Source organism: Aotus nancymaae, unplaced genomic scaffold (genome assembly GCF_030222135.1).
Source record: "Aotus nancymaae isolate 86718 unplaced genomic scaffold, 86718_ANA_hifiasm-v0.15.2.pri h1tg000053l, whole genome shotgun sequence".
Lineage (NCBI taxonomy): Eukaryota > Metazoa > Chordata > Mammalia > Primates > Aotidae > Aotus > Aotus nancymaae.
The window spans coordinates 8,140,384-8,162,001 of record NW_026988467.1 but is presented as its reverse complement, the minus strand read 5'-3'; the positions used below and the strand labels follow the sequence as shown (position 1 = coordinate 8,162,001).

Sequence of the window (21,618 nt, the reverse complement as noted above, 5' to 3'; positions counted from 1 at the left end):
TCTCTGTGCAGAGGACCTGCTTCTATCATTGCCAACACTGACTCACAATGTGCCCATTCACACATCATCTCCTGCTAGACCTGGAGTCTCTGGGGAGAGGGAGTCACACCCACAGGCTTCCCCCAGGGCCTGGCACATAGTAGGTACTCTGTAAGTGCTTAATTAAGTGAATAAATGGAGCTGAGGAGTTGCAGAGGTTGACTGACAGCCCTCACTTGCACAGGCCTGTTATGGGCTCACAAGACCGTAAATTTACAGAAGTAAAATTTACAGAAGTAAAATATTTTTGTATTTTTTTTTCCTTTTCTTTTTCTTTTTTCTTTTTTGAGACAGAGCCTTGCTCTGTCACCCAGGCTGGAGCACGGCGGTGCAGTCTTGGTTCACTGCAACTTCTGCCTCCCAGGTTCAAGCAATTCTCCTGCCTCAGCCTTCCGAGTAGCTGGGATTACAGGCATGTGATGTGGCACCACGCTCAGCCAATTTTTAAATATTTTTTAGTAGAGGTGGGGTTTTACCATGTTGGCCAGGCTGGTCTTGAGCTTCTGACCTCAAGTGATCCGCTACACCCAGTTAATTTTTGTATTTTATCATAGAAGATGGGGTTTCACCATGTTGCCCAGGCTGGTCTGGAACTCCCAGGCACAAGCCATCCTCCTGCCTCACTGTCCCAATGAGTTGAGATTATAGGCAAGAGCTACCGTGCCCAGCATTCTTCTTACTTAAATTTCACTCCAGGGGTCCTGCAAGGGGACAACCAGCCCTGCAGTTTGGCTCAGTTTTTTTTTCCTTGTCTTTTCTTCCCTATCTCCACTTCCCATTTTCTTTTTTTTTTTTTTTTTTTTTGAGATGGAGTTTCACTCTTTTTGCTCGGGCTAGAGTGCAATGGTGCGAGCTCAGCTCACTGTGACCTCCGCCTCCCAAGTTCAAGCGATTCTCCTGCCTCAGCCTCCTGGGTAGCTGGGATTACAGGCGTGCACCACCACGCCCGGCTAATTTTGTATTTTTAGGGGTTTCTCCATGTTGGGCAGGTTGGTCTTGAACTCCCGACCTCAGGTGATCTGCCTGCCTTGGCCTCCCAAAGTCCTGGGATTACAGGCGTGAGCCACCGCACCTGGACTCCTTCATTTCTTTGTCCTCCCTTCCTTGACCCAGTTCAGAGTTTTTCCCAAGTGGGGCTGTGGTCTGGAGTGGGGAAGGAATTTCAGGAACTACCCCGCTCCTCCTTTTTCCCTTCCTCTCTGCGGTCATGCTTCTCTGACAGCCTCGTGAATACCCGTCCTTCTCAGGCCCCACCGCAAAGCTTAGACTTGGGTTCTTCTTGTGTGGGTGACGAGGGCAGCCCAGGATGGGTGGAGGGACCCATTGGTTTGACATCTTTGAAGTCCGCCTTGTACTGGAATGAGCTAGACCAGCTCTCACAGCTAATCTCAGAAATGGCCACATGCCTTTGGCTTAGTCGTTTACCTTCTCTAAGCCTCAACTTCCTCCTCTGTAAAATGGGAATTTTATGTCTCATAAACCCAGCCTTGGCCGGGCATGGTGGCTCACGCCTGTAAATCCCAGCATTTTGGGAGGCCTAGGTGGGTGGATCACTTGAGATAAGGAGTTCAAGACCAGCCTGGCCGACATGGTGAAACCCTGTCTCTACTAAAAATACAAAAATTAGCTGGGCTTTGTGGCGCATGCCTGTAATTCCAGCTACTTGAGAGGCTGAGGCACAAGAATCGCTTGAACCCAGGAGGTGGAGGTTGTGAGCTGAGATTGGGCTGAGATCGATCACTCCAGCCTGGGTGACCGAGTGAGACACATCTCAACAACAAAGAAGCCCAGCCTTATGAGACATTGGTGAGGGCCCAAGGAGATAAAGCGTGAACAAATGTTTATCAACTGTCAAGGGACGTTGGGATGCAAGCTCTTATTCTCTCTGACTGGGTTTGACTTTCCCCAAATCTACAAATGCTCCCCAGCCTGGAGGGCTTCATTGGTGGGGGCCGAACTTGCAGAGCTGGACCCGGGCTCTGAGTTGCTGTCTGCCTTGGCCTCATTTCCCGTCCCTCTTCCGCAAGCCCACCTTCTAGAAGGTTCATGGTACCCTATTTGCTGTGAACAGGGACTGACCTATAATTGCAGCCTACTAACTGTATTTTCCTCTCTCATTTGCACATGTGAATTTTGCCCTACTTCCAGAAAGCAAATTACAGGCTGGAAATCAGAATATTTCAGAAAGGGGTGATGAGGTTGGAGCGGAGTGATCGCTACATAATGAAGTGTCCAGTGCTAAGGTCAAGGCTGGGCCAGGAAAGCGTCCACTGCGGGCCCAGGTTCATCCAGGTAATGGGTTCAGAAGGTCCGGGAGGTGGCAGAGGGGCCTCCCGGGCTGGGCTTCTCTCTAAGGGCCAAGGCGGGTAGCTCTGGCTCCTGCACCTCAGGATGTAGCCTGGGGACACAGGTGGTAGCTAGAGATACAGTGTGGCATCGTTTTCCTAGACGTCCCTGGGTACTGGCTGGGTGCCAGATCTGCTGGATTGGTTCTGAGCAAGGAGGAGTGAGATGGGAGGGGAGGGGGAGATTAAATGTCTCTGACCTCGGGGTCTGGATTTCCCATCTTGGTTGGCTCACGGGGGCCACTTGGGTTATCACCAAAGCTGCAACATTGTATCATTGTGTCCTTTCTCTGGATTGGAAACATTTGCTAGTTTGGATGCTTTTTTTTTTTTTTTGACCTCAGTAATGTCAAAGAGTTACAGACCTCAGGTATGATCAGGTGCAATGTCTACATTTTAAACATCAGGGAAGGAAGGTTGAGCCCCAGATCCAACTGTGAGCTCGTTTATGGCCTTGCGGGCTCCTTGAATTCAAGTTTCTCTCTACCTCTCATCAGAGGGGCACCTCTTTAAGCTAAACAAGTTGTGGGTGGGAGATGTTTGGAAACCCTAACATCTATAGCGACCAAACCCGCCATAGAAACGAGTGTGCCGGACTGAGGAGGCAGTAAAGAATTTTACATGGTCCTTCATTTAGTCAGCTGTTTTTTGTTGGTTTGTTTGTTTTTGTTTTTGTTTTTGTGATGGAGTGTTTCTCTGTCACCCAGGCTGGAGAGCAGTGAGTGATCTTGGCTCTCTGCAACCTCCACCTCCTGGGTTCAAGTGATTCTCCTGCCTCAGCCTCCCAAGTAGCTGCGATTACAGGTGTGTGCCACCATGCCCAGCTAATTTTTGTATTTTTAGTAGAGACGGAGTTTCACCCTGTTGGCCAGGCTGCTCTCAAACTCCTGACCTCAAATGATCCACCCTCCTCAGCCTCCCAAAGTGTTGGGATTACGAGCGGGAGCCACCAGATGTTCTTTTAAAGAGATGGGATCTTGCTCTGTCACCCAGGCTCACTGTAGCCTTGACCTCCTGGGCTTAAGGGATCCTCTCACTTCAGCCTCATGAGTCGCTGGGACTAGAGGCGTATGATACCATGCCCAGCTAATGTTTGAATTTTTTGTAGAGACAGAGTCTCACTATGTTGCCCAGGCTGGTCTCGAACTCCTGGCTTCAAGCGAGCCTCTCATTTTGTCCTCTCAAAGCTCTGGGATTATAGGCATGGGCCACTACACCTGGCCCAGCAAACACTTGTTTATGGCTCATTCTGTGCTGGGCAGTGTTCTACTCACTTTGCAAATATTAACTCATCTCACCTTCACAGCGATTCTATGTAGCTGGTTCTATATTGATCCCCATTCTGCAGGTGAGAGAACTAAGCAGAGAGAGATCAGAGACTTGCCAGCTGGTAGCAACAGCGCTGGACTTTGAGCCAGCCACATGGTGGGGGCTGGAGCACGCTGGAACAGGCACAAGCTCCCGTCCTGGCCCCCCGACAGAGGGAGCTGAGGCTGGACTCCACTCCGGCCCCATTTTGCCAGATTTTCCAACATTTCACGATAGACTGGAAATCTATAACTGTATGTGAAATCCTCAAGTTTAAAAAAGTTAACTTTAATTTGTAGGCACCGTATGGCTCAAACAAAGTGCTGGCTTTGGCCTGAGGGATTTGGGTGGGCACGTTCTGTCTGTGAGGAGGAGGAGGAGGGAGGAAGAGAAAGGAGAGGAGGGCAGAACGGAGAGGAGGAGGTTGGAGTGAAAAGGCTGCTGATGACAAACACCATTTATCCAACAAGCATTTATTTATTTATTTAGAGATGGAGTCTCGCTCTTTTGCCCAGGCTGGCATGCAGTGGTGTGATCTCAGCTCACTACAACCTCTGCGTCCTGGGTTCAAGCGATTCTCATGGAATCACAGGCATGCACTGCCACACCTAGCTAATTTTTTTGGTATTTTTAGTAGCGATGGGGTTTCACCCTTTTAGCCAGGCTGGTCTCAAACTCCTGACCTCAACTGATCCGCCTGCCTTGGCCTCCCAAAATGCTAGAATTACAGGCATGAGCCACCATGCCTGGCCCTAACAAGCATTTATTGATCACCTATTGTATGCCCAGCCCTGTGCTGCTGCTAAGGGAACAGATATGACCAAGACATGACACCCCAGGAAGAGCTTATGGCTTTCTTTTCATCTGGTCTGAACTTCAAAAACGAATGCGCTGTGGCCCCTGCACCACCCCCAGCTCAGAAGACCTGGGCTCATCTCCGCTCTGAGCTCCACTAACTGCCACGTTGAACTGTATGAAGTACCTTTGCTTCTTAACCTGAAGGAGCAGGGTCTGAGCGGGAGGAGCTTCCTCTGTCCACCTGCTGTTTTTTTTCCTTCTTCTTTTTTCAGACAGAGTTTCTTTCTGTCGCCTAGGCTGGAGTGCAGTGGTGAGATCTTGGCTCACTGCAACCTCCACCTCCCGAGTTCAAGCGATTCTTCTGCCTCAGCCTCCCGATTAGCTGGGACTACAGGCAGGTGCCACCACGCCTGGCTAATTTTTTGTATTTCAGTTGAGATGGAGTTTCACCATATTTGTCTGTCTCAAACTACTGACCTCGTGATCCGCCCACCTCGGCCTCCCAAAGTGCTGGGATTACAGGCGTGAGCCACTGCGCCTGGTCCCACCTGTTTTTATTAAGGGCTCAGAGTGGCCATGCCAAAGCCCGTGTTGGTGAGCCTAAGAATTGCCAGGCCCCACCCCAGGACCCCAAGCAGGGCTGCCAGGGCACCTGTTTGACATTTCAGGGCTCATCTCTGTTCCCTCTGCACTGGGCCTGTGATTCTGGAAGCCGCCGCCAGGGGGATAGTGTTGCTGGCGTCACACGAAACTGGGCCGAATCGCTGAGAAAAGCAGAAACTACTCCTCGCCCGCCTGAGTGCCCGCCTGGTCTCCATTGTCTGGCCTTTGAACCCCTGATGTCCCAGTGCCCTAGTCCCCGGCATCCTTCACCGACTGAAGTGTGGGAGCAGGTGGGGGGGCCTCTGCATCCCTGAACAGGGACTCACAGAGGGGGGCAGCACACGAGGGACAGAGGCAGGTCTCTGCTACCCCCGCCTCCCCTCCAGCCCCTTCCCCCATCTGAGAACCTCATCGAATTGACTGATTCATTCCTGGTGACTTCCGCAGCCGCCACATCCGTGGCTGCACCTTGAACTTGCATTAAGTTTTAATTAAAGCCGTTTCACAGCCTTGCCCTTGGCTAAATGCAGCTGTGGGCACAGGGCACATAGATATTTAATACTCTGCCTCTCCCCACTGATGGTGCAGGTGCCCAAGGGTGTACCCGAGCCGTGCCCTGCTCGCAGCGATCTGCGAGCTCGCTTAAGTGTGCCCACAGGCCCCGAGCGGGAGGCTGCGCAATAACTATTCATTGCCCTGGGTTAAGTGTGCCCAGGGGCACCAGTAAGCTCAATGCAGTGATTAGCGATTGCTCCCAGCGAAGGCTGCCAAGCTCCTGCGCAGTGTCCGAGGGCCCTAAATATAGCCTCCTCATGGCGACTTAAAGGGCACGCTGCATTTTGCCTGCACACTTGTCATGTCTTCCCTTCCTTCCTTTTTTTTTTTTTTGGAAACAGAGTCTCACTCTGGCCAGAGTTGCCCAGGCTGGAGCAAAGGGTGTGATCTCAGCTCACTGCAGCTTCCGCCTCCCGGGTTCAAGCAAATCTCATGCCTCAGCCTCCCGAGTAGCTGGGACTACAGGTGCCTGCCACCGTGCCCGGCTAATTTTATTTTGTATTTTTAGTAGAGATGGGGTTTCACCATGTTGCCCAGGCTGGTCTCGAACTCCTGAGCTCAGGAGGTCTGTCCGCCTCAGCCTCCCACGGTGCCGGGATTCCAGGCTTGAGCCACTGTGCCTGGCCTTCCCTTCCTTCTTTGAGCAGAATTGCTTCCTTCCTTCTTACAGCCCGGCGTCTGGGGGCCTCTCTGCCTTCCTCCCGGTTGCAGCAGGTGGGATGGGCTGGAACACCGTGGTGCAGCTTTGGGGGTGTCGGGGAATTGTCACATCCTCTTCATTCTCCTGCCAGACCTTGTGGATGCATTCTCCATTTCTTCCACTTTGCTTCCCAAGGGAAGGCAGCCCCCCTAAAAGCAAGGCCATCACAGGGCTCACCTGAGGGGCTTCCCGTGGGCTGTCCTGAGCCTGCTGCCAACATGGGCTCTCTGGGGCCAAGGGACATCTGAGCTAGGGAGCTGGGAAGGCTGCATGGTGGTGGAGGGGACCTCGTCTTGGCCCCACCCACTCTTTTCTGCTCCTGGGAGCTCTTCTCTGTCCCTGGGAAGAAGGGGTGGATAGCCTTGGCTGGGGGAGCTGTCAAGATGAATCAGTCTGCTCTGGCCCCAGTCTCCTCATTCTGTTTGGGGTAGGAGAAGAGGTCTGGTGGTCTCTGAGGGACCCTCTGCTGGTCTGTGACTCTGTCCAGTGCCACAACCCCCTGCCCAGGCCTGACGCAAAGGCAAAGGGGCATTTGGAGAAAGTAGAGAGACTTGGCTGAGCACGGTGGCTCACGCCTGTAATCCCAACACTTTGGGAGGCCGAGGCAGGTGGATCACAAGGTCAGGAGATCGAGACCATCCTGGCTAACACGGTGAAATGCTGTCTCTACTAAAAATACAAAAAATTAGCTGGGCATGGTGGCACATGCCTGTAGTCCCAGCTACTTGGGAGGCTGAGACAGGAGAATTGCTTGAACTCAGGAGGCGGAGGTTGCAGTGAGCCGAGATCATCCCACTGCACTCCAGCCTGGGTGACAGAGCGAGACTCCATCTCAAAAGAAAAGAAAAAGAAAGAAAAAAGAAAGTAGAGAGACTTGAGAGAACAGCTGGGTGGGTGGCACTGGCTCCAGAGGGGTTTTGGGGAGGGTCCCTTACCCACACCATCACCTTGGGCCCTGGTCTGTGAAATGGGAGAATGATGCCACCCTTCGGGATGGTGGTGAGACTTAGGCGCAGTAGGAGTAACCACTGTCTCGGTTTGCCTGGGCCTGCCTCAGTTTTACCACTGAAAACCTGAAATCAGGGGAACCTCCCACTCCTGGGGAGCTGGAATTGTTGGTCCCTCCAAGAACGGTGCCATCAGCGGGCACAGGTGCATCCTCTGGGCCTGTAGAGGTCCTCACTCTTTACTTTTGCTAGTTGGATCCAAAGTGGAAAGCAAAAGGGTGAGGAAGAAATTGGGACCGAGGGAGAAAAACAAGACAAGAGGCTCAGGAAACAGCCCCAGCAGAAGTGGGCTCCAAACGGGGTCGGTCCCATGCCCATCGGTTCTTGGCCTCACCAGCTGCGTCCAGGACCCCAGCTGCCCCCTTGGCCAGGCCCAGGGTGGCAGCTGAGGCGGCGGCACATTTCCCTACATCTGTTGACACTCGAGTCCAAGAACATAAATGATTTTCTTGTCTTAATGAGCAAACAGCCCGGCGGTACAGCTCTCTCGCTGGCCTCCTGCTGGGGTAATTGCAGGCACTGATGCGCGCAGGCAGGGATGTTTGCTCACCTTTACTCACAGCGTGCAGGAGATGTTGCTTCCTCTCTGTCTCTGCAGGTCTCCCGGCCTCTGCCCCTGCCGAGTGACCAAGGACAGGTAGGTGGGCCCCGTTAGAGTAGCAGGGGCAACTCTTTTCTGGAAGTTTCTGCCAGGCCCGGTGGGCACTTGGGTTGCTCTGAGGCAGCTTTTGAGGTCGCTTGTCTCCCAGAGAGTGTCATGGATGGCATGGACTCTTCAGGGACCAGGTCTTGCCAGCTAAAGTCTGAAGCACCCACCGGTGCCCTCCAGGCAGAGGCCTGAGGCCATCTGAGAAGAACCTTGAAGAGGGGACCCCAGCTTCGGGTGGGAGGCTGGGTTGGAAGGCTCTGAGGTCCTTCCCTGCTAAGATTCTCTCTGCCAAATCTCCAGTGACAGGGAGCTTGTTCCTTTGTAAGGCCGGGTGTTCCATGATGCACAGTTGTTTCCCAAATTTTCCTTCTGCTGGTCCTCGGAGTGTTTTCCGCAGCCTCCCGGAAGGAGCCAGTTCCTCTTCTCCAATTCACATCCCTTTGAGTGTTTGGGGTCAGTGAGCTTGACCTCCCCACGTCTTCCTGACGTCCCCCTGCCAGTCCTCCTGAGATGGGAGCTGGGGACCCTTCCCTGCCCCTCTCCCCGCATCAGGCACTCACCTTTATCCAAGGCCCTGATACCCATGTCCCACTAAAGGGTGGCAAATGGAGCCAAGGACAGGACTCCAGTTGTGCCCAGCCAGGGCAGCGTATGGGCTGACCGGTTGGCATTGCTGTCGGTGTAACTGTGTGTTCATTCTTTCAGCCTTGTTGTACACCTACTGTGTGCCAAGCACCCCTGCAAGGGACCTACTCCCCTAAAGTAAAGGGTGCTAGCGTCTGGTTGACTCTCCTCCCTGAGTGGCCTGCCGTCCTGCCTCCTGGCCTAGCCCATCCTCCCCATGACCGTTACCTTCCTACGTCTCCCTTCAAGCGTCCCTTCTCCATGACCTCTAGTGACCATGCCTCCCTGGTCACATGGTTTGTGAACATGTCCTGTTTCTCCAGACTCCATGGCTGCTGTCCCTTCGAGGGGAGCTGGTGGCTTCTCTTGAAGACGCCAGCCTGATGGGCCTGTATGTGGACATCAACGCCACCACTGTCACTGTCCAAAGCCCAAGACAAGACCTTCTTCAGAGGTGGGAGGTCAGTGGTGGGCAGCAGGCCCTGCCAGGCAGTGGGGGGCCTCGGAGGCGTAACACCCAGAAGAGCAGGCCACCCCTCCAGTGTCAAGTCAAATGTCCACCTGCGAGACTGGACAGATTTAGGCAGGCGCCTTCGAAAATTGGGCCCTATTAGCGTAAAGTGCTCCGCTCTGCAGATGAGGGGCTCCTGCAATCATGCATTCAGCTCGTCCTGATCCTGGTGGCAGGAGCGTAATTACCAACTCTTTAAATAGCCCAAAGTTGCCGTGTAAGAGAAGATGGCTCATATGACATTTGCTCCGAGCTCGCTTCCTGCTAAAAATATCTCGGCGAAATAATATTTCCTGGTTGCATCCGCACAAGAGTCCCTGACCTGGGCTTTGTAACACTTGGGGCTTTAGTTCAGAGACGAGTTTGAAGGTGGGAGAGGGGGATCCGGTGGAGGGAGTTTGCATCTGGAAGGAGCAGTTTTGGAGACCTCAGCGGGGGACCCTCCTGCCTCCCAGGTGCTGAACACCACCGCTGAGCTCCTGCCACTATGGCTGCTGAGTGGTCACCATGCCTACTCTTTAGAAGCCGCTTGCCCACCTGGTAAGACCCAAGAGTGCCCCCGACGTCCACTTTTCCAACTTCATCACATTCTGGTCCCTGTTTTCCCCCTTCTCTGGGCACCTTCTTCCACTCTGTCTCATCCCACCTCTCCTCTCTTCAGTCCCAATCTTGGCTATGTATTTCTGAAATGCCTGGGATAAAGGGAAGTTTGCTCTTGGACTGGAAGGTGCTGGGATATGTGTGTGTGGAGTAGGGGTGGGATGTGGGGTGAATGAAGAGTAAAATCGTCTCCTACAGACCTGCAGACTTGGGATCTGCAAACTCTTGGGAGCTCCCAAGCTGGCGCCAGGGACTCTGAGAACAGAAATGGGAGAGAGCCTGCAGCCTGGTCACACCCTCCTGGCTTCGTGATCTGAGGGCAGTGGGGACCCCTGATCTAGACCATGTGTGTGAGAACTATTCTGTTCAGCCTGGAGTGACACCGTTGCCCTGGGTCTTATATAAGGAGGTCTGGAACCTGGAAGGCCACTTCCTACCTCCGGAGAATTTAAATTCAAAGAACTCGGTGTGCAAATTTAGGCAGATCAAAGGCTTCACCCTGTGTGGGTAGACTAGAGGTGGCTTAGGCTTTCCATTTGTTTCTTTTTTTTTTTTGAGATGGAGCCTCGAACTGTTGCCCAGGCTGTAGTGCAGTGGTGCGATCTCGGCTCACTGCAATCTCCACCTCCTTGGTGCAAGCAATTCTCCTGCCTCAGCTTCTCGGGTAGCTGGGACCACAGATGTGCACCACCACGCCCAGTTAATTTTTTTTTTTTTTAGTAGAGACGGGGTTTCACCATGTTGGCCAGGATGGTCTTGATCTCCTGACCTCGTGATCCACCCGCCTCGGCCTCCCAAAGTGCTGCGATTACAGGCCTGAGCCACCGCACCTGGCCTAGGCTTTCCTTTTGTATGGAATTGTATCATGGACTGAGTTTCAGGATCAGAGCTCTGGTGACTTCCAGGCAGCGGCGATGACCGTGATGAGCCCCCAAATATCACTTTCCCTGTTCACGGTGTTTCAAATCCCTTCATACAAAGGCAGATGCTTCCATTTAGTGACTGCAGAGCTGGCTTAGCATTTCCCCCCAGAGCCTGACACGTGAAATTCTTGCTATAATATAAACAACTGATTGAGTCTTCTTCTTTCTTTTTTTTTGAGACGGAGTTTTATTCTTATTGCCCAGGCTGGAGTGCAGTGTTACGATCACGGCTCACCGCAACCTCCACCTCCTGGGTTCAAGTGATTCTCCTGCCTCAGCCTCCTGAGTAGCTGAGATTATAGGTGTCTGCTACCATGCCCAGCTAATTTTTTGTATTTTTAGTAGAGATTGGGTTTCACCATGTAGGCCAGGCTGGTCTCAAAATCCTGACCTCAGGTGATTCACCCACCTCAGCCTCCCAAAGTGCTGGGATTATAGTCGTGAACTACCATGCCTGGCCTAGAAGGTGTATTTCTTTTGCTTTCTTCCTTCCTTCCTTCCTTCCTTCCTTCCTTCCTTCCTTCCTTCCTTTTTCTTTTTTTTCTTTCTTTCATCTCTCTCTTTCTTTCTTTCTTTTTGTTTTTTGAGACAGAATCTTACACCGTCGCCTGTGCTGAAGTGCAGTGGTATAATCTCGGCTCACTACAACCCCTGCCTCCCAGGTTCAAGTAATTCTCTTGCCTCAGCCTCCCAAGTAGATGGGATTACCAGCGCCCACCACCATGCCTGGCTAATTTTTTGTATTTTTAGTAGAGACTGGGTTACACTGTGTTGGCAAGGCTGGTCTCGAATGCCTGACCTCCTGATCCGCCCACCTCAGCCTCCCAAAGTTCTGGGATTACAGGCGTGAGTCACCGTGCCCGGCCTAGGAGCTGTATTTCTTAAGAGCTACTTCGGAAATACAAGGGGCATTGGGCTAGGTCACTGAAGCTGAAGACAGTCTCGGTAGAGACATTTCTGCAGCTTCCCTGCTGGCATCTGCTTCCTGAGGGGCCTTTGCAAGTGGCAAGGTCCATCGGGTGTTTGGGGATGGTCTTTTTTTCTTCTCTCCTTCATCCATGCAGCTACGTTTCAGCACAGGCAGTGACACCAGGACACCAAGTCACTTGCTGTCACTGACTCGGGGTGTGCTGTGCTGGCTACACGTGTGGTCCCTGGCGAAGGCCCACCACTGCTTACTTGTCCACGAGCCTGCAAAGTATGTCTTTTTCTGTGTCCTGTGTCCTTCCTATTCCAGTGTCATTCCAGCCAGAGTCGGAGGTCTTAGTTCACATCCCCAAGCAGAGACTGGGTCTGGTCAAAAGAGGGTCCTACATTGAGGAAACCCTGAGCCTCCAGTTCCTCCGGGTTCACCAGTCCAACACCTTCATGGTGACTGAAAACAAGGACTTTGTGGTGGTCAGTATCCCAGCGGCCGGGGTGCTCCAGGTCCAGGTGAGTATCTGGTGGCATCTCTGTCTTGTCCCTTCTTTTCCCGAGACCCTTCTCGTTAGGCCACTGAAGCCATGTGTGATCAGATACGTGGAGGGTAGGCCCGTCACGGTGGCTCAGGCCTGTAATCCCAGCACTTTGGGAGGCCGAGGTGGGAGGGTCACTTGAGCCCAGGAGTTCAAGACCAGCCTGAAACCCCATTGCTACAAAAAAAAAACTAAAAAATGAGGTGCGAGGATTGCTTGAGCTTGGGGGTCGAGGCTGCAATGAGCTGTGATTGTGCCACTGCACTCCTGCCTAGGCAATGGGAGTGAGACCCTGTCTCAAAAAATAAAAATAAAAAAGAAAGAAACATGGAGGGCAGATCTGCGGCTCTGGCTGAAAATGGATTTCACCACTTTTGCTCCTCAGGCCCATACTCTTACCAAGGCAACCCCATCAGGGGGCAGCCACAGGGCACGGGATGCCGCCTGCCACGTGAAACTAATTTCTTTACTTTTTTTTGAGACAGAGTCTCGCTCTGTCACCCAGGCTGGAGTGCAGTGGTGTGATCTTGGCTCACTGCAATCTCCGCCTCCCAGGTTCAAGCAATTCTCCTGCCTCAGCCTCCCGAGTAACTGGGACTACAGGCGTGTGCCACCACGCCTGGCTAATTTTTTGTATTTTTAGTGGAGATGAGATTTCACTGTGTTAGCCAGGATGGTCTCAATCTCCTGACCTCATGATCTGCCCGCCTTGGCCTCCCAAAGTGCTGGGATTACAGGCATGAGCCACTGCGGCCGGCCAATGTGCAACTAATTTCTTGTGGCCTCACAGCAATGCCAGAAAGTCGGAGGAACCCCTGGAACACAAGCTTTCTATAGGGTAGACCTGAGCCTGGAATTTGCCGAGATGGCTGCCCCGGTCCTCTGGACGGTGGAGAGCTTCTTCCAGTGCGTGGGTGAGTGAGCCACTGTGAGGGTGTGACTGCTGGTAACATAACAGGCACACACTGCACAAACCCTCTTTCCTTGGCCCCGGGGTTCTTTCTTCTGCAACAATGTTTCACTCCCTGGGCCCGACAGGCCCCACACCTACAAGGTAAGTGAGGTGTCAGACATGCTGGCTGGAACTGGCAGGGTCAGGAAAACTGAGCTGCGATGCGGTTCCCGGCCCTGCAGTCTGCCAGAGAGGGGACCGGGGAGGTGGATGGGGTGCATCCATTTCCTAACCAACTGCACCACCTCAGCGAGTTACTTAACCATGTTGAGCCTCAGTTTTCCCATCTGGAAAACAGGCATACAGCACCTGTTTTGAGGATTGGATGAGATGAGGGGAATGAATGGCTTAGAAGAGTGAGCGCCTGGCGCAGAGGAGCTATTTCCATTTATCCACTCTCTCTGCGTGGGCTCCAGTTCCTCGGGTCACTTGGTAGACAGATCAGTGCCCTTGGCAAAGAGCACGACACGATGCAACTTTTTTCTCGGCTCGAGAGGAAGCTTCTTCTAAACGTGGTATGCGCCTTCACGCCAGGATGCTGGGATGGGGTTTTTGGCGAAAGTTCTGCTAACGGACAACCTGGTATTCACACATGCAAACCCACCAGGAGCAAAACCCATTGAAATACAGCACAAGGAAATACACATAATTCACAAACGATGTCGATCACTTTCATCTTATACTTCCTAACTGTCCTCAATCGAAGACAGACGCGAAGGAGATTTAACTCAGATGTTCACAGCGCAAGTATGCCCTGTTAGCAGGATATGATGTTTCGGGGCTGCATAAAAATGTAATTATATTCAGAACTATATTTAAAGATTAAAAAGGGGACTGCCTACCACAGCTAGCCCCAAATTCAGAATTAGAAACAAAGAAAAAGGCGGGATGGGGGGTGAGTTCTGACAGTCTGCTAAAAATGGAAATGTTTCTTGAAAGTTTTTACACATTTCGGCTGTTTTTATTTTAACAGTTTCCTGCAGTAATGACATTGATCTTGGAAAGGGAGGGCTGGAACGTTATCCAACAAATATTCACTAGGCAATCGCGGTGTGTGAGGTCCCACGCAAGGCTTAGGTGGGAACAGAGGCTGCTGGATTTGGTTCTTGCTCTTAAGCAGCATCCCATCTGGAAGAGGAGATAAGAAATGCCCAGAGAAAGGCCGGGCATGGTAGCTCACACCTGTAACCCCAGCACTTTGGGAGGCCGAGACGGGAGGATCATCTGAGGTTAGGAGTTCGAGACCAGCCTGGCCAACACAGTGAAACCCTGATTCTACTAAAAATACAACGATTAAGCCAGGTGCAGTGACTCATGCTTGTAATCCCACACTTTGGGAGGCCGAGGTGGGAGGATCACTAGAGGCCAGGAGTTTGAGATTAGCCTGGACAACATGGCGAAACCCTGTCTCTACTGAAAATACAAAAATTAGCTGGGCGTGGTGGTGCACACCTCTTATCCCAGCTACTTGGGAGGCTGAGGTAGGAGAATCACTTGCACCTGGGAGGTGGAAGTTGCGGTGAGCTGAAATCACGCCACTGCATTCCAGCCTGGGCGGCAGAGCGAGACTAGTCTCAAAGCAAAAACAAAAAACAACAAAAAAGAAATGCCCAGAGAATTATGACGGCAGGTGGACTCCAGAGAGATGCCGGAAGTAGATGATCTTTATCCTGGGTTTTGCTGAGAGGGGAGGTCCTTGATAGGAAGGTACAGAATACAATGTATAAATAGATCAGCAACAGGAATAGAAACATTTTAGGAAGAGTTTTTTGACCTCTCTGGAAAGATTTACACGGGAAAGAATTCTCTCTCATTTTGTTAATTTAACATCAGCCACCAGAATGAATCTCTCCCCTCCCTGGTTCCCGGCACACCTCCCCTGCACCTCCCCTGCAGCTTCCCTCTGCTTCGAGGTCTTTCTGTTCTTATTATAGTTATGGGTGCACGCTCCTGCCTCTCCCTCTGGTATGAATTCCTTCAGATCAGGGGCTGTGCCCTGTTCCACTTCTCCTTCTTGATGGGCTTTATCTTGCCTCCTTGCCCTTGGGAAGCATGTCAGAAATGCTCGTTGGCTTGAATTTAAAAAACTGTTTTACACAGATAGCAATTTTCTTTCGTAAATATGTGACTGGTGTGTTGGAATATTAGTATGTTGGAATTGCCTAAACTTCCCATGGTTAGAGATTTTTAAAAAATCTTCCTCCTCCCTGATCTCATAAGTAATTAGAACCTATGGGACAAATTCTAATTATTTAAATGTCTGGTCTCAAGAAATCTAGGAGGTGGTTTAGATATAGTTGTTTTCGTGTGTGTGTGTGTGTGTGTGTATGTGTGTGTGTGTGTGTGTATTTTAAGAGACAGGGTCTTGCTCTATCGCCGAGGCTGGAGTGCAGTGGCACAATCATAGCTCACTATAATGTTGACCTTCTGGGCTCAAGTGGTCCTCCCATCTCAGCCTCCTGAGTAGCTGGGATTATAGGTACAAGACACCATATCCAGCTAGTTTTTAAGTTTTTTTTTTTTTTTTTTGAGATAGAGTCTCACTTTTGTCGCCCAGGCTGGAGTACAATGGCTCGATCTTGGCTCACTGCAACCTCTGCCTCCTAGGTGCAAGTGATTCTCCTGCTTCAGCCTCCTGAGTAGCTGGGATTATAGGCACCTACCACCACGCCTGGCTAATTTTTGTATTTTTTTTTTTGAAACGGAAATCTCGCTGTGTTGCCTAGGCCAGAGGTCAGTGACACGATCTCGGTTCACTGCAACCTCTGCATCCCGAGTGCAAGTGATTCTTCTGCCTCAGCCTCCTAAGTAGTTGGGATTACAGGCGCACACCACCATGCCTGGCTAATTTTTTTGTATTTTTAGTAGAGACGGGTTTCACCATGTTGATCAGGCTGGTCTCAATCTCCTGACCTCGTGATTCACCCGCTTCAGCCTCTCGAAGTGCTGGGATTACAGGCGTGAGCCACCATGTCCAGCCAGTTTTTGTATTTTTCGTAGAGATGGGGTTTCACCAGGTTAGCCAGGTTGGTCTCGAACTCCTGACCTCAAGTGATCCGTCTGCCTTAGCTTCCCAAAGTACTGGGATTACAGGTGTGAGCCACTGCGTGCAGCCAATTTTTGTATTTTTAGTAGAGACGGGGTTTCACCAACGTTGACCAGGCTGGTCTCGAACTCCTGATATCAGGTGATCTGCCTGCCTCGGCCTCCTGAAGTGCTGGGATTACAGGTGTGATGGAAATGCCTGGCCTTAAATACTTTTTATAGAGATGGGATCATGCATGTTGCCCAGGCTGTTCTTAAGTTCCTGGGCTCAAGGGATTTTCCTGCCTTGACCTCCCAAAGTGCTAGGATTATAGGTGTGAACCACTGTGCCTGGCCTGTTTTCACATTTTAAAGTTGGGTTCACTGATGGAAATGCCTCTTGGGGTGGGGCAAGGAATGTCAGCGGAGGGACGGGGGAAAGGAGGGAGGATAAGAACACACCAGGGCCTGGGTGTGGGAGGATGAGGCAGCAAAGCTCAGTGGGAGGTGACAGGGAGTGGTGGTGGAGACTCCTGGGAGCCCACAGCCATCGGGTCCCTCTGTGTGCAGCAGCCTTGCTCTGCTGGAGCTGATCCTATCTTGCAGGGAGACAAAACCCGTGTGGCCGAATCTGGTTTTCCACGAGAAGCTGGTTATATAAGAGCTCCTGCTTTTAAAATGTTGTCACTTCATTTAAAAAATATTTCAAACACCCTGCAGGCCAAGTCAGACATGTCCGACGGCTGTATATTTGACCCCTGGGCCAGAATTTGCAAAAGCTCGAACCCAGCAGTTCTCAACTGCGGGTGATTTTTGCTCTCAGGAGACACTCAGCAACATCTGGAGACAGTTTTGGTTGTCATGACTCGGTGGGGGGATCCTGCCGGCAGCCGGTGGGTGGAGGCCAGGGAGGCTGCTGAACACCCGGCGCTGCCCCTCCTCTCCCGCACGTGACAAAGCGTGATCGGCCTGAAACGCCTGCGCTGCCTGAGCTGTGTCTAGCCCGAGAGGTGGTCGGGCAGGCAGCACTCTCCGGTTCTCTGTGGTTCCTGGGGCTGGGCCAACCTATTTGACCTCAAAATAGGAAATGGCTCAAAGATGAAACCTCCTGAAGCATTGAAGCTGGAGCAGGGAGTCAGGACCCTTTGCAGAAAATCTGAATTTCTGTTATTTACTTTTTTTTTTTTTTTGAGACGGAGTTTTGCTCTTGTTGCCCAGGCTGGAGTGCAATGGTGCGATCTCGGCTCACTGCAACTTGTGCTTCCCAGATTCAAGCGATTCTCCTGCTTCAGCCTCCTGAGTAGCTGGGATTACAGGCAGGTGCGACCACACCCTGCTCATTTTGTATTTGTAGTAGAGACGGGGTTTCTCCATGTTGGTCAGGCTGGTCTCAAACTCCCAACCTCAAGTGATCCGCCCGCCTCAGCCTCTCAAAGTGCTGGGAGTATAGGCGTGAGCCACCACACCTGGCTTCTGTGATTTAATTTTTAAAAATGGGCCAGGCGTTGTGGCTCACACCTGTAATCCCAGCACTTTGGGAGGTCAAGACGGACGGACCACTTGAAGTCAGGAATTCGAGAGCAGCCTGGCCAACATGGTGAAACCCCATCTCTACTAAAAATACGAAAAAGTTAGTTGAGCATGGTGGTGCGTGCGTGTAATCCCAGCTTCTTGGGAGGCTGGGGCAAGAGAATCGCTTGAACCTGGGAGAGAAAGGTTGCAATGAGCTGAGACTGAGCCACTGCATTCCAGCCTGGGCCACAGAGTGAGACTCTGCCTCAAAAGGAAAAAAAGAAAAAAAAAAAGTACCTTGATGTCCACATAGTCTCAAAAAGGACTCCAGGTGGGAGGTCTGTGAAATTCAGCCAATGGACGTTTCCCAACCCAGGGCTCAAATCTGACCTCTCCAAGCTTCCATTGCCCACCTGTGGAAAGGGGTCACTCACAGTCACTTCAGCAGCGTGTTGGGAGGATTTTGCTTCCTTAGGAGGAAGGCTGACCTCTGCCTTCTCTCTGGAAGGTTCAGGAACAGAGTCGCCTGCCTCAACTGCCACGCTGAGGACCACTCCCTCCCCACCATCCCCAGGACCAGAGACCCCTCCAGTGGGAGCGCCGTCTGCTACTGCCTCCCAGATGCAGGCTGCAGGACCAGCTGCCCAGGAACGGCTTTCTCAGGAATTCCCACACCAGCCTTCTGATGAGCCGGCCAAGGCAAGTCCATGACTGTGTCCTCTGCCCACGGTTTCCTCCAAAGGGTCGGGTCCCCAAAGGTATTGGTAGATCCAGCTGAGCCTGAGGCCCTCCCTTTCACCACTGTTCTTCCAAAAAGAGCCTCACTCTGATCCCCAACCATGTTACCTCCTCGAATTCAGAATGTTTCCCAGAGAAAACTGGGTTCCCAAGAGCCCCCGCCTGAGGGCAGCCCCCCTCATCGGTGGGTCTGGATCACAGCAGCCTCCCAGCGCCTTGAGACACAGCCAAAGGAGGCAGCAGGAGGGGGTCAGCAGTTACGCACACAAACGGAGGGAGGGAAACTGAGGCACGCCAGAGGACTGGAGACCCAGAGGTCACAGCTTCCTCCAGCTCTTTTTTTTTTTTTTTTGAGATGGAGTCTCGCTCTGTTACTTAGGCTGGAGTGCAGTGGCATGATCTTGGCTTACTGCAGCCTCAGCCTCCACCTTCCAGATTCAGGCGATCCTCCTGCCTCAGCCTCCCGAGTAGTAGCTGGGGTGATAGGCGCAAGCCATCACACCTGGCTAGTTTTGTATTTTTAGTAGAGATGGGGTTTGGCCATGTTGGCCAGGCTGGTCTCGAACTTTGGCCTCAAGTGATCCACCCACCTCAGCCTCCTATTGTACTGGGATTACAGGCATGAGCCATCGCACCTGGCCCCTCAAACCCATCTTTGGGCTGAGATCCTCAGAGCAGCCGGAGCTCATGTGCTCTTGTTTCTGATGCTTTTTCTCTCTCCACTTCTCTCTCTCCAAGAAGGGGCTTGGCCTGTTCCTGCAAACAGCCAAACCTGCGAGGAGAAGCCAGACATCTGCCTCCGTTTTCCCCAGAGTGATGCAAGCTCAGCGAGGTCCCCAGGCTCCTCCAGGGGAAGCAGGGCTCCCTGGACACCCCACGCCTCCTGCCACGCTCCCCTCAGAGCCTGTAGAGGGTGTGCAGGCTGGCCGCCAGCGGCCACATGCAGTCTTGCCAGCTCACCCAGCTCTGACCCTGCCCATGTCCTCAGACGCCTCCTCTCCTCCACCTCCAGCCCCAAGGCCTGGACAATCTGAATCACTCCTGGTCTCAGGACCATCTGTCACCCTGACTGAAGGTCTAGGAACTGTGAGACCTGAGCAGGACCCCACCCAGCCTCCAGGAAGTCCCCTCCTGCTGAGAGGGCTGGCAAGGGGGCATGTGGCTGCACCTGAGCCCGTCTTGGGGGAGCCTGACCAAGCCAGAGAGGAGTTCCAGCCACTGACGAGGCCCTGGCGGGTTCCCCACCATTCCCCTGGAGAGCTTTGGGAAACGTCCTCTAGACTGGAGGTGGACAGGCTGCGCCAGACCAGGCCTGGTCTCCCCAGGGAGGGGGCCGGGGAGCACCTGGACCTGTCATCCTCAGAACCAAGCCAGGACACAGAGGGGCTGGGACTCCCCATTCTGCCAGGGAGAGAGGCCACATTCTCCACCCCAAGTGTGAAGCAGCCAGACCCCAGTGCCTGTGTGGAAGCCTCAGGACCCGCGCTCACCGGGACGCCCAGGGTGAAGCTGGCAGTGCCCCTGGTGGTTCTCCCTATGGAACCTCTGCCAGCAGAACCCATTCGCCCGGCAGCTCTTCTGACACCCAAAGCCTCATCTACAGGAGGGCTAGACCGGGCCGGAGACCTGGAGTCAGCCCCCAGCTGGCCAGTGGGCCAGGAGGAGTGGGGGGTTGCACACACATCCAGCCCTCTGTCCAGGCGAACCCTGAGCCTGTGGGCTCCCACAGAAACGTCACCACCCAGCCTGGTGGAGCATGGACACCCCTTCCAGGCTGGCCAGGGGGCCCCACCCCAGCAGGAGCTAACGGAGCCCACCTTGACCCCCAGTGCGGAAAGCCACAGGCCTCCTGAGCTTCAGGACAGTGTGGAGGGGCTGTCTGAGAGGCCCCCACGCTGAGCCTCCATGGAGACTCCAGGGTGAGTCCTGGGTGCACCCCGGGGAGGTAGAGTGCACAGGGTGGGGCGGTGATGGGTCGGCCTGGAGGTGGGGGTGGGGCATCTTTCCAGGGAAGCACTGGTGCCCTTCCAGCCCATGTCACGGTGCTCAGCCACAGCTGGGCATCCAGGCCAGGGAGTCCAGGGACACTGGGTCATTGAGAGCCACCGGGGCCATCCAAGCCAGCAGAATTCCAGCTGCTGCCATGGAAACCAGAGGAAGGCGGTGGTGACGCGGCGGGCCGCCTGCCTGCATGGACCTCCCCGAGGGAAGAGATGCTGAGGGCAGGGCAATGTCCCCTGGTCTCTACTTGGCCCAGCCAGCTGCGCTTCCGGGCTTGCTGTGCTGTCAGAGGTGGAGAAGCATCTGGGTAAGGCACAGGCTCTGCAGCCAGGCCTGCCAGGAGCTAGGGTTCAAGGCCCAGTTCCTCTGCTCTTTGGCTGTGTGACCCTGTCAAGGCACTCACCTCTCTGAGCCTCAGTTTCCTGATGAGGCAAAGGGGGATGGTAATGGTTTCTCCCGATGGGGCTGTTGAGGGGTGGATGGGAAGGGGATGTAGACCATTCGGCGTGGAGCCGGACACCCGGCGTGCCCAGAACTTGAGAGCCTCCCTTCCGGTGGTCATTCCACTGTCCACCTCCCTGCCCAGGCAGAGGGGACGTTTGCAGGGCCCAGGAGAGGATGGAGGGCCTGAGCCGTGGTCCAGACATCTCTGGGGCTTGCTGGTGATGGTGATATGAACCCTTGGTGTTTACCCCTGCCCCAGGCCTGGGGGGACCATGATCCCAGGTCTCCAAAGGACTCCAGGGGAGGAGAATGTGACATCACTGCTTTGTTTTCATTACTCACCACTCCTTTCCTCTGGGTTCCATGGCAGCAGCAGGTACCCCGTGGGCTTGGACGCCCCAGTGACCCTCAGTGCCCCCGTGCCCCCAGGCTCCCTGGCTTAGAGGCCCAGCTGTGGCTGAAGGGCACTCACTCGGCGCTTCCCTGGAAAGGTGCCCCCCAGACTCCCACCGCCCCGCCAGGCCAACCCATCACTGGAAGTGGGATTTGAAATGCAGCCAAGAAGAGGAGGCCGTCGGCAACGCCCGCCCGGAACGAGGAACAAATAAATAAATAAATAATCAGGGTTGTCTTGGCTGATAAACGGTCCCCACCTCGAAGAAGACTTCTCCCCCCACTGCGCTCTCTCCCCCCTCTCCGGGCAGATCCGTCCCGGGCAGAAGCTTAATAGCCCCATTTAAGGCTTTTCCTTTTCACCACGAGATTGAGCCGCTCCTGCCATTACGAGGTTTTCAGCTTCTCTCTGAAATCAAATTACTGACTCCATTT

General features: G+C 53.2%; 1 protein-coding gene across 1 annotated transcript; it reads left to right on the top strand.

Moving 5' to 3' along the window:
* Positions 1-2,187: 2,187 nt before the first annotated feature.
* Positions 2,188-21,387, top strand: CUNH1orf127 (chromosome unknown C1orf127 homolog). Its single transcript, XM_012473726.2, has 9 exons — positions 2,188-2,331; positions 7,954-7,992; positions 8,952-9,089; positions 9,595-9,679; positions 11,900-12,096; positions 12,910-13,033; positions 18,116-18,306; positions 19,084-20,264; positions 21,220-21,387. Exons 1-8 carry the CDS (start codon positions 2,233-2,235, stop codon positions 20,242-20,244), a joined length of 2,034 nt encoding a protein of 677 aa, XP_012329149.1. The 5' UTR covers positions 2,188-2,232; the 3' UTR covers positions 20,245-20,264; positions 21,220-21,387.
* Positions 21,388-21,618: the final 231 nt, after the last annotated feature.